This window comes from Azolla caroliniana, unplaced genomic scaffold, assembly GCF_043228905.1.
Source record: "Azolla caroliniana isolate FFs.n. ecotype wild unplaced genomic scaffold, voAzoCaro1.0.p SCAF_20, whole genome shotgun sequence".
NCBI lineage: Eukaryota > Viridiplantae > Streptophyta > Polypodiopsida > Salviniales > Salviniaceae > Azolla > Azolla caroliniana.
In genome coordinates, this window is record NW_028230455.1 from 116,142 (window position 1) to 129,535 (window position 13,394).

The 13,394-nt window shown below is 41.5% G+C and overlaps 1 protein-coding gene across 1 annotated transcript; it reads right to left on the bottom strand.

The window, feature by feature from the left end:
- Nucleotides 1-909: 909 nt before the first annotated feature.
- On the bottom strand, nucleotides 910-7,513 carry LOC147850671 (PHD finger protein ING1-like). Its single transcript, XM_087336030.1, has 7 exons — nucleotides 7,355-7,513; nucleotides 3,074-3,145; nucleotides 2,510-2,688; nucleotides 2,347-2,410; nucleotides 2,106-2,202; nucleotides 1,886-2,009; nucleotides 910-1,481 (listed from the first exon to the last, which is right to left on the bottom strand). The coding sequence occupies exons 1-7, from the start codon at nucleotides 7,380-7,382 to the stop codon at nucleotides 1,371-1,373; spliced, it is 675 nt and encodes a 224-aa protein (XP_087192156.1). The 5' UTR covers nucleotides 7,383-7,513; the 3' UTR covers nucleotides 910-1,370.
- Nucleotides 7,514-13,394: the final 5,881 nt, after the last annotated feature.

The following is a 13,394-nucleotide window of genomic DNA, read 5'->3' on the forward strand; positions in this document are numbered from 1 at the left end:
TGAAAATGGGCTCGAGTCCCATTCATTAGGAATGGCATCAAGATTAACGGTCCATAGCTTGTTATGACATTAGGCATATCAAAGTGAAAACACTTGATTTATTTAGAGGTTCACATGGCATATGGTATCATCTACCTTTATGCATCTAGAGAGGCTTAATAGATAACCAAAGCATATCATGTAGGTGTTGGCAGCCATATTGGGTTCATACATACAATATCAATTTGAGTCAACTAGATCTTAGAGAATCACAATATCATGATTCAAGGTCTGTGTTGCATGAAAAGTCCATTCAAGAGAATTCATCTAGGATATGACCACTTAAAAATATGAATTAATGCAATTAAATCATAAATGATCTTCCACAATATGTGTACTTGTGACTTTTCTGATCTCTCTTTTCCCCCTTTTCGTTCTACTACCCAAGTCCCACCTTTCTATGATACTCAGAAGGATAGAATTGTTTGCATTTTTTTCAGTCTTGAAATTTGGACTGCACATGCACAATATTTGTTTAAATGCCCATCAAAGTAGCTTGGAAGTGATTAAATAGATATGGATAGTTTGTAGTGAGATGGTATTCCAAACTAATTTCCATTTGCCTACATGGCCCCATCATCACAAAGCCCTCTATTCATTATAAGTCAGAACCACCAAAATACTGCAGACTAAAAAATAATCCCTCAATTTCTAAAACTTAACAGAATACCCAGAATACAGTACAAACAGTTGCAAGTTACAACCAGCAAAGGATATTCTAGTATGATGGCTGATGTTTACTAATCAATGGGAGCACGAAAGGAGAAAAATCACAAACTAATCTTGACTTATTAAAATAATACATGAAAAGACCCAGGTGGAACCTAATGAATCTAACAATTGTACACGGTGTCTCATCAACAAAGAGAGAATACAAACACCCATTTCAAGGGATAAACATTTTATATTCGTAAGAGATAGGAACCATATAAACTGGTATCAAATGCGTAATGAATGATACAACTTTTGAGCTTCGGAAGATGAAAGTGTATGTTGGGGTGCCATTTTTCAAACATGATCATTCGGACTGTTGTCTCTAAATTATGACATAAGTGGAATGACAATATCATACCGAATATGGTGCAAATCAACCAAATCCCCTTCTCTCTTCCTAATATAATGTAACGATATACTTTCCGAATCGCTTTCTCTTCTCTTGCAAACAAAACAATGTGATAAATAAAGGCCATTTGCATCGTTCTGAAATCTCTTTTATGAGCCTCCCTTCCCCAACTGAAGAGTTCATATTTACTTGTGACAACGCATCAAAGGCCATGGCTTTTGATTTTGAATTTAATATCTTTTTCCTGCCAATATATATAATACAAACATCATCCTCTTCTACGATGCTTCATTTTTGGTGCACAATCTGGGCAATACCATTTACCCTTTGGTTGGGATGTCATGCCAATGCACTCGAAATGGAACCATTCTATTTTACACTGCAAGACACAAGACGTACCAAGGCCTTAGGGTATAAACTGTTACATCTAATAGCAATTACAATTACATATAAAAGGTATAACATGTCATGGTGTAGTGGTATAATTCATGCTTTGTAGGGTTTAGGGTTTGGGGTTTACGTTAAATTCTTGAGTCTAAACCAAAGGGTTGTTATTTGAAAAAAAGTGGAAGGCTACATTAACAGTTAACTAGCACCTTTCGTCTAAACAAAATAAACAAATAATGCAGGGCAAAATGACTAGCATGCACAAATAAGTCACAAACATGTTTTACTTGTCTTGATACACTCCAAACCTTAATGAACCCTGCCCCTAATAATGTAGTTATGTGTATCATCATATATACCAATACCCTGTAGGATACTAAGGGATAGATAACTTACATTCTCATTGTCACATGCTATCATGTTTCCAAAAGAGACCCGATTACAAATACAATATGTCGGCTCGTTCGGATCGATCGGCAAATCAAGGTCCATGCTTACAGGCTCCTCTACTGCTTGCCTTCTGTATTAATTAATTTAGCAAGGCCAGAAAACAGGCTTTTGTTAATATTCCATTTATTATTATTATTTATATATGAATATGGGAAATAGCATTTACTTTTTACGCTTTGTTTTCATGTCTCCTTCCTTCCCAGTGGTTTCAGAGGTTTTAAGCTTTTGATCAATCACAGATGGAGCTCCCATGTTCTCGCTCTCTGCCATACACTCAAACACAGACATCAGAGAAATATGGGTTTACATGTGATAAGAGTTTTGTGAGGGACACAACAAATTATACTTCTAAATTGATGCAATTAAGATTTTGTTGATGAGTTTTTAAAGGATCATCATGCACACACCACGCTTAAGCTCTTGATCAAATTTACGTAAGTACTTATCCAATCGACGAACATGACCATCCACCTACAATACAAATATAAGAATTTAGTCTCATCATAAACTTATGAATGCTATATCCATAGTGAAACTAATGTATATTAGAGACACAAATTATATACTAACTCTCTCGTAAGTTTGAGTTGCTAATCGAACTTTATGTTCAGCAATTTCTTTGCATCTATTACTCATATCAATTACTTTCCTTGAAAAGGAGAAATCTTGTAGCAAATTGTCAGACCCTGAATTCTTCTTTGCATCTTCCAGCTCCTGTTCATATTGTTCTTCCAATTGTTTTTGGGTCTCTTCATTAACCAGACAGAAGAATCTTTTAGTGCTTCGAAGGAGATTCTCACATATCAACACATACATGAGTATACATTAATGTTGAAAAAATAGCTTCTTTCACATTTTTGGCTTTTGCTAATCATGAAAATACAAAGTTCTATCATTAATATGTCTACCTGGTTGCATGTTATTATCATAAAGTGTTGAGAAATAACCAAAAGGAAAGAATGTAACATAGGGAAATGGAGTGGACTGGAAAATGGCTATTTCTTGTGAAAATTATGTCGATATATTAGAATAGAACACCCCTAATTTCTTTTTATGCACATAATGATCAATGTTACAAATTATAAAACAAATATTTCCATAAATTGGAACCATGTGATCTGAAAAAACAAGTACCTTGAAATTGTTCATCAAGCTTCCATATTTCTCCATAGTTATCCTTCAATTCAGAAGGCAGTGATGCAATGCCTGTTACATATAAATTTATTTAGTAACGAATCAATAGCAAGGTAAGCACAACTTCTATAGAACCTAAAATTGAAATTGAAATGGATTCCATATTTACATAAGTGATTTACAACTTGCCAGAAAAAAACCTAGTTGTATCACATTTTCATATCTCTTGTTAATAGTGCATATGAGCATGCCATGATGCTCCGCACTAACAACACATTGTGCCAAACATGTTGACATCATCACAAGTCTTTTCTTTAAGCTAGACACCCTTTTCTTGAAAACAAATCTCAAAAATTTGGAGAGTATCAAATTTTGAGACTCTTGAAAAGATTGCTACGTGCTCTTGGTATCATATAACAAAAGGAAACTATAAAAGCTTAAATGACGTTAGATGAGTTCTTCCTACTTTGAGGTTACATTGTATTAACAGTAAATGGTAAACCCTATAGGCTAAGGCAAGTTGGAACTTGATTAAAGTACAAAGTGGGTTGGTATCAACTTCCCATCCATTGGCATCAAATCTTTAACAAGAATGACGATGATGACATATTAATGTCCAGAATGCGCCAACGTGGTCCGTAGGACAAACAATTCTTACAACGAACTCTCTCCAGCTAGGGGATTTTTAAATGGTCGATGTATGTTAGGATTGTTTTCTTCTCTAAGTGAACATCTTTACTCTACAACATGCCATCTTGCAAACCATTCCAGACAAGTTGGACACAATTAGATATATGGAATCTACTTCAGTGCTTTGTTGTGAACATCCAATTTACCATGCTGCCTTGGGAAAGGAAACTTTGAGGCATTGTCCTTATTTTTAATATGTACTTCTAAACTCTCTGAAGGGCATAAAACGCTATTGGCCTTCTTCCAATTTGTAGAAGCGCCAGAGGGAACAGGGTTGTGTTCTTGACCCCTAAATGACAGCATAAATTTTCTTTTATATTTTCCCTATTTCATTCCCTGAGTTTGCTGAAATACTGCCTCCCAAAACCTCAAGTTCATAAAGCATAGTTTACACCATGCAATTAAATACTTTTTCTCTGATCTCCCATCCTTGGGTTGTCCTCTAATGGCAAATGTTCTAAGATTCATACTATTGGGCTGTGGCGGCTTCCATTCTCCTAGTTCGACACCAGTTCCAAGTGTGTTAACTAGGTATGTCAATTCAGAGGTATTTCATACTGTGAGCCACGTCAATTGCCTCCACTTCATAGTACACTACTGTCTGCTAACTTTCATAACTTCCAGGTTTGACAGTGCTTATAGCCATGACTTGGGTCTTGGCCACAATGACTGCGAGGCCACATTGTGCACCATATCTATCAGCTTTTGCAATCTAACCTGAGAATATGCCAAAAATACAGATCATCTGATTAAATCAGAAGTAGAACTGTTAGATACCAAATGGATGGTTGTTCCTCATGTTCTCCCAAGGCCTATAGTATCTGTGTTTCACTCCCATCATTCTCATGAACGTTCTACAGAAACTTTCATCTGTCAACATGCATCTCTTACTAGCTGGTATAACCTGTCTACTGTAGCTTTCATGCAAGACCAACACCTATGGTGCTCAACCATTGAGTTGATGATTTATTGACCAGTTCCATTGAATGTTCATTTGTGCATGAGCTGATTTCTACGTTCTCAGCCCAAATTTAAGCCATCACTATTGCACATGTTGGCTGGAAGTGGATGAAGTGTAAGGACAGCTGAGATGAACTAAAAAATGAAAGCTGATCTGAAAGTTTCAACACTCAAGAGTCTAAAACAACGGAATACAGTCGGCAAAAGATCCAAATATGGTCCATGATGAAAACATAGGAATAAGCTGTGACCTATAAAGATAGCACCCAGAACCTCTCACCTTTGTTCAGACAGCAAGCAATACATTATGGTCTATGATGAAAACATAGGAATAAGCTGTGACCTATAAAGATAGCATGCAGAACCTCTCACCTTTATTCAGACAGCAAGCAATACATTATGCGATAGACAGCACACAATTAGCTCCATGCACATTGTCATGCACACATTGAAGAGGGGTGGTCCTAGATTAGGAAGTCAGCATGAGTGCCCAACCAAAGGGGCTGAGACTGAAAGGAATGGGACACAAGGTCTATGGTTACTATACCTTGCTCTCAGACATTAGCCCTAGGACAGGGAACTTACCAGACTGGCTATTTTTGAGCATTTATGCGACTTACATTCTTAGGCAGTCTTGTAGCTAGGAGAACACCTCAGGGTTTCTTTTCATGCAAACATTATTGTGACACCACCACTGCTCACAAAGATGGTTTTTCCAGACTTTGGATTGTCTATGTCGACTACAGCTCAATTTATTTTCTCTCCAGCTCCACCACCCCAGCTTGGTGTAGTACTTCTATGCACTGTCCTATCTTCCAGCTTTTCCTGGAGATGATGTTTTGGAGGAACCATTTGGGATGAATGCTACACTTGGAATTTACACCTTTGATTTTGGGCATGCTCCCATCTATGGAAAGGTACTCTTCCTCCTCTGTTCCCTTATTTTTCTTGTTCATGTGAGCCCAGTCAACATTCAATCCCAGTGTGTCCGTAAACAGCGATGTATTACGGATTACAGGCATCCTATTCAAGGTGTCTGCATCATAGAAGATCTTGATTAGATCTTCTTTACCTTTCCAAATCTGTGAGCAGTTCCAAGTTGACATTTCGCCCTGGTTATAAAGCCGGCTATATGCAACTAAGTTTTGCATCCAAGTTGGCATCTTTGCATCATCAAGTGAGACTTCTCACTTATAATGGTGCCACGCTCAATGAGGTGGGCTACTCCTTTGCTTTCTTGACCTCTTGTTCCATTTCTATCATTCATTTTTTTCTATGCCTTCGGGGCCATAGCTTTTTGCATGGCTAAAATTCATAATTTCACCTTCATTAAAGTGCTCACTCTCTTTGTTGGTCGTTTGGTCTTTTCCAGTTTCGACATCAGTGATTATCAAGGTGTGAAGTGCCCTAGTGATTCACCTAGAATCTGACATTGTTGGTCATTTGCAGTTTTGACATTTGAAAGTACCTGCCAGTGATTACCAAGGTATGAGATACCTCAGTGATTCACATGGCATCTTGTATTACATAGACACATTATTCATTTACTAAAAAGTCATGGTCATTAAAATCCATTTGTCCCAAATGGTAATAAACCTTCAAATTTCGACATATCAGAATTTGAAGGTTATTATTCTAAAACATCTCAAACTTTGGAGGCACTTATACTTCCACTTTCCCAAAATCTAAAGGGAGTTTTCAAACATTGCAAACAGTAATTACAGTGAGCTCAAGTTTGAAGAGAAAGAACTAATGCCTGGCAGTATGAATTTGATGGAACTCAGAAACTTTCATTGATTGCTTACTTTTCCCTTGATGAATGACATGAAATACAATGGAGACAAACTAAACTCTCTCTACCCTGTTACAAAATAATCAATAGTGGTCTCCTCATGAGCTTTCATGGCAATATTTCATCTCATCTCAACCTTTGGAGAGCCTCACTTAACAATTTGAATGTTATATGTCTCTAATACAACATTAACCACATTTTCTGATAAAGAGTCCATGCCAGACGTTATAAATTAGAAATCTAGAGGCATTTCATCTACTCTTTTTTTCACAGTTGGTGAACTATTTGAAAATTCATCAAAAAAATTTGATCTGATTCCTTCCAATAAAATCCTTCACCATATATGAATTTTTTGACCCACTTGTGAATTAAATTGAAAATTCGCAGAAATAAAGAAAAGAAATCTTGCTTCACTTATAAAACAGAAAAATGATCTAAAGAAGCGAGTCTTGCTTCGTCCTAATCTAAGTGTTGTCAGATTGGAAACCCACTTATTTTCTGCATCATTATCCATGTTTAAACAGCACAAACAAGAAGACAAGGTAAAAACAATCAAGGAAAAATACGTTCTCCATATCCAACAACATCAAGGGAAAAAATCTGATAAGCAGGGGCAATAACACAAAGGGAAAAACTTGTTTGGGTATTTACCAGGATACCCCTCAATTTTCTGAAATTAAAAAAATGCCCCCCTGTAGTACAAAATTCATTGAAATTTTTTTCCTAACCAGGGGACCACTCTTGTAAAATACCCAAGAAGCTAGGGTTATCTTTCTGCTCTGCCCTAAAATGAATTATCAGAAAACAGCACAGAGAGAGTGGGGGGGGGGGAGACTTACTCTTCACGAATTCGTCAAGGTAAGGCATTATCTGCAGAAGAAGAAGAAGAAGAAGATCAGAGCCCGCATCAGTAAAGAGGATCTGTTTTCTTGGCACGTGACTTAGTATGTAAATCCTGAATTGCAGATTTCTTGTTTTTTGTTTTTAGCAGATCAAAGAATGAGACCAAACCCTAATCAGGGTCAAAGCCACATGATTGTTATTAGAACACCAAATACATATACATATACTTGATTGACATATTTTCATACTCCAAATTGCTGCATATGGTTGTTGTGTTTTGCAAAATCTCGGCCGATACCCCTCATGTACTCTTTATCAATAATTTCTGTACGATTGCGTGGAAGAGTTGTTGTGGCTACTATTGGAATGGCTACTGAAATGGCTACTCAAAGGCATGCATCTGTAGGCCCCATTGAACCGTATGAGTTGTTGTGGCTACTATTAGAATGGCTACTCGAAGGCATGCATCTGTAGGGCCCATTGAACCGTATGCTCGAGCAAATAGATGTGTGTTCGACAGGCAGTTAAGAGGGCTTCCTTCTATACACCTCCAAGATCAAGGAGATTTGTGACTCCCTTGTCTCCGTCAACGTGAACGTCGAGGAGGACGAAATGGTGCAGGTTTGCCTCGGAGGGTTGGTGTCGAAGTTCGGAGCATTCCGAATGGCGGTCTGCACGAGGGAGAATACGCCTTCATTTTTCGAGCTACAATCGATGTTAGTCGTAGAAGAAAACCACTCGGGTGCATCAACGAGTACGCACACCAACAAGAAGATGTTGTACACAGAGGCGGATCGGCCCCATGGTCGTGGTGGACGAGGCGGGTCGGCGCACAATGGAGGCGACCGACAGGAGTAGAACTCGAGCCATAATCGAAATGCCGACATTAGTTCTGGACCCTCCACGAGTAGGGGGAGTGAAGGCGGCGTCGAAGGTCGGCAAGGAAAGGTCGCGATGTACTGTTGGTATTGTGTAGAAGGGCCACACAAAGAGCGAGTGCTGGAAAAAGCGAGCCGATTCGAACAAAGCCGGATTGAGCCGAGGAGACGCAGATAGGCGTCAAAGATCGCACTACGCCGAAGGCTCAGGGCGAGCCGAAACGGGCCCAGCCTTCGTAATGAAGCACAACGCCAACTCGATGGCGGCGAGCACCTCAAGGTCGAACGAGGCGTGGTATGTGGATTCGGGTGCATCGAACCACATGACGAATCACAAGGAGTGGTTCTCAACTCTGGAGAAGACGAAGCAATCGGGGGTCGTCGAAACTGGCGATGACACCCCTCACCCCATCGAACATATTAGAGATGTCCATTTGAGCCATGTCGATTAGAGAGGAATAATGAGAAATGTCTCGCATGTGCCAACAATCACCAAGAACTTTGTGTTGGTTGGACAAATTGTCAACCAGAGCATGCAAGTTCGATTTACTCACCACGGGTGTTTCATAGAGGATGAAGGTAAGATCATCGCGCAAGGGCACCAAGACGAGAGGATGTTTATCCTCGAAATGAATGACGTATGCACCACTATGCTTGTGAAAGGTCAAAAGGACGTGTCGGACATCGACCTATGGCACAAGCTGTTCGGCCATGTCAACTTCCCCCGGCTTCGGAAGATGCAGACAAAGAACATCATTTTCGGCTTACCGAAAGGGCCAAGTCTACGAAGCCTACCAATTAGGGAAGCATCACCGATTTCCGTTCCCAAATGAGAGAAATCGGAGCCAAAACAGACTCGATTTAATCTATTCGGATGTATGGGGACCAACACAGAACGTGAGCATCGGTGGGAGCCGTTACTTTGTAACCTTCATCGATGACTTCACTCGGCATAGCTAGGCATGTCTGATCAAGAATAAAAGCGAAGTCTTCTCTTGCTTTCAAAGGTGAAGAGCCTTGCCAAACGGGAGACCGGTCCAAAGATCAAGTGCCCAAGGTCTGTTGGCGGAAAAGAGTACTTTTCCGACCAGTTCTCTAGCTATTTGCAGAAGGAGGGAATTTGACGCGAATTCTCTTGCAGATACACACCGGAGCTGAACGGTGTGGCCAAGCGAAAGAATCTGACGATCGAGGAAGCGGCAAGGGCAATGCTCGAGGAGAAGCATATGCCGAAATTCTATTAGGCCGAAGCCGTTAGGACGGCAATATACCTGCAAAATCGGACTTCTGCAAATGGAGGAGTGTCTCCACACGAGCTGTACATTGGGAAGAAGCCGAATTTGGCACACTTGAGGGTATTTGGTAGCATTGCATATGTGCATGTGCCAAAGGAAAAGCAGAGGAAGTCAGACGCGAAAGCCGATAAGTGTATCTTGATCGGCTACTCGGATGAGCAGAAGGGTTGTAAGTGTTATAACCGTCGAACAAAAGATGTCCAAGTAAGCCAAGATATTGTTTTCGACGAGTCGGTTTCGTGGTACTTGCCTTCACCTCCAATCCCCATCCACTCCATTCCGCATTCTGAGGAAGAGGCCAGTGAGGCCGAATTGCCCCTGGATGAGGAGGCAATCAGAGCTCTGGGGGAGAGCCCGATTTCGGCTAAGAGGACTGAATTGAAAGGACTAGTCAAATGAAGAGTCGGCGAGTAGTGGAGAGTTGGTCGTGCAGTCCCCGCGCCAGAAACCAAGCAGACGGTTTACGCACAAGGAGAAGGGGAAGGGAAGATGCCGAAATACGACAGTGAGGCCGATGCATAAGATCGAAGCAAATTCGATATGGCCAGGAGCAAAGAGGGATCTCCAAAAAATAGGTCAAGTTTGTGCGGAAATAGTGCACAGCCACAACAGAGTCTTAAACTCACAATGGAAGAAAACAAAGAATAGGAATAAGACGATTAGTGCACTTACACAGAATGAGACGACATCAGATGTTTACATGGAAAACCCTAATCGGGAAAAACCACGGGATCCCATAGACTCCAACTATCTCTATGAGAAGAGGATACAATCTGAGACACACACTCTCTCTAATGCTCCCTCTTATCAAAATGTAACTAATTTGAAGACATGCAAAGTATGCAATGAAGACATGGTAGAGGATGAATGTCACTTGCTCTTCACATGCTTGACATATTGTGCAATTTGTTCAAGATATGTTGACATACTAAGAGGGAGTGATAACTTAAGTGCCATACTTAAGACACCACCGAGAAGGTTGAGCTCATATGTGTATGCTTTATTCACACATAGAGACTTTGTGCTTCAATGTATGAATACCCCTTCTTAGGAAGGAGACATATATCAAGAACACATGTATACTTTGGTCCCATAGGTCAAAATTGGCCTCTTTATGAAAGATAAAATTTTTAATTCTAATTCTAATTCTCTCTATGTCTATACAACAGTAATAATGACAACAACTCTACCAAAGTGATTGCCCTAAGTCATATTTATACTTATATGAATTTAGGGCTATTTACAAATATGGCCATCACAAGCACACTAGAAACATATTTACAGATATGTCTCTGGATCCGGTTCACACCGGATCCGTCTGATACGTCTCATTCGGATCCCGTCCAGAGGGGCTGAATTCCCAACAAGCTCCCCCTTCACTCCGGCATGGGATATCTTGTCAATCCGGTCCGTCTCGTACACACGTCCAACTTGTCAGCTGACAGCACCTTGGTTAGCATGTCTGACCCGTTCTCCTCCGTGTGGATCTTTAGTAGCGTGAGGTCTTGATCTTCTACTCTCTCTTGGAGCCAGTGGTATCTACACTGAATGTGCTTCGTCCTGGAGTGGTAGGTTGCGTTCTTCGCGAGGTGGATGACACTTTGACTATCGCAGTAGAGCCAGAATTCCTCTTGTCGGATGCCTTGCTCTCCAATGAAGTCCTTCATCTAGATTACCTCTTTGCTGGCTTCCACGGCTGCCATATACTCTGCTTCCATTGTCGACAATGCAATGGACTGCCACGATACGACTCCCCCTGCATAAGTTACGTCCGGATGGTATCCGCATCAGCCGACATATCCGAATCCGTGAATCCTTCAAGTTGGGGTTTTTCTGAGCCGAATCAGAGGCACATACTCGAGGTGCCTTTCAAGTACCAGAGTATCCACTTGACTGTGGTCCAGTGTTCTCTTCCCGGATTGCTCATGAACCGGTTGACCACTCCGACAACATATCTGATATCCGGCCGGGTACATATCATTGTGTACATCAAGCTTCCGATGGTAGAAGCATATGTTATCTTCATCATCTCTGACTTCTCCTTCTTGTTCTTCGGACTTTGCTTTTCGGACAACTTGTAGTTTGCCGAAAGTGTCGACCCGACCAGCTTAGCATTCGACATGTTGAACCTTTGAAGCACCTTTGTCATGTACTTTTCACGTGACAGCCACAACTGCTTCTTTGATCGGTCCCGGATTACGTGCATCCTTAGAAACTGTCTCATTGGACCCATATCTTTCATTGCGAATGACCAACTCAAAGCCTTCTTCAGCATTCCGATTTTGATACGGTCCCGGCCGACGATCAACATGTCGTCCACATATAGTAGTTGTATCAAGAAGTCTCCTCCATCGAACTTCTTCACAAATACGCAGTGGTCGGCCTATGTCTTGTGGTATCCTTAGTCGGTCATGAAGGAGTCGAACTTCCGATACCATTGTCGGGGATCTTGCTTCAGTCCGTATAAGCTCTTCTTCAACCGACATACCAGGTGCTCCTTCCCTTTCTTGATGAATCCTTCTGACTGTCGCATATAGATCTCTTCTTCGAGGTTGCCATGTAGGAACGTTGTCTTGATATCTAGTTGCTCTACCTCGAGGTCCATGCTTGCCATTATGGTCAACACAGTTCGAATGGATGTCATCTTTACTATCGGGGCAAAGATCTCATTGAAATCCACTCCTTTCTTCTACTGGAAGCCCTTCAACACAATGCAAGCTTTGTACCTTGGTGGATTTCTGGTGTCTCCCGGTTTCAGCTTGTACACCCACTTGTTCCAGAGTGCTCTCTTTCCTTTTTGTAGCTCCGTCAATTCATATGTGTGGTTTTCATGCAGTGAATCCATCTCATCCTACATGGCACTTAATCACTTGCGGCGGTGGGTGTCTTTCTTTGCTTCTTCAAAGCTTTCCGACTCCCCCTCGTCGGTCAACAGCACATGCTTTGCATCCGGAAATCTACGGGGGGGCCTTCTCTCTCTCAGAGGGTATCTTCTTCCTTCGTTCACATCCACTAGTTCCTCCGTTTGCTCTTCATCTGAATCCGATTCGGGGTCTTGTCTAGTCCCGATTGGTCTTCTTCTTCAGTCGGTTCGGTTTCTTGTCCAAATTCGACCGATTCTTCGAGTGTCATCCGGCTTCCGACCAGATGGGACCTTGTATCCTTCAACCAATCTCTATCGATTGGCCCGGAGTCCATCGTCTCCTTCTCCGACTCCCAATCGACAATGTTCTTGTCTTCCATAAAGACTATGTCTCGACTCCGGAAGACCTTCTTGTCGACCAAGTCCCACACTCGATATCTGAACTCATCATCACCATATCCCAAGAATATGCATGGCTAGGACTTCGGATTCAACTTTGCTCTCTTGGCCTTTGCAACATGCACGTAGGTGAGACAACCAAACACCTTCAGATGCTAGTAAGACACGTCTTTACCGGTCCATACTTTCTACGGTGAGTCTCCTTCCAAGGGTGCTGAGGGTGATCTATTTATCACATACGCCGCCGTCATCAACGCCTTAGCCCAAAACGTCTTGGGTAACTTGGAATGTGCCAGCATGCTCCAAACTCTCTCCATCACAGTCCAGTTCATCCTTTCGGCCAATCCGTTCAATTACGGCGTCTTCGGCACGGTGAATTTGAGCCGGATTCCCTTTGACCAGCAGTACTCCTCGAACTGCCCCTGGTATTCTCCTCTGTTTTCAGTTCGAACTGCTTTCATCTTCCGGCTGGTTTCCCTTTCCACCCTCGCATGGAATTCCTTGAATATAGACAACACCTGATCCTTCGTCTTCAACGGTGATAGCCAAAACTTCTGACTGTGATCGTCTATGAACGTAATGAAGTACTGCGAACCGGCAT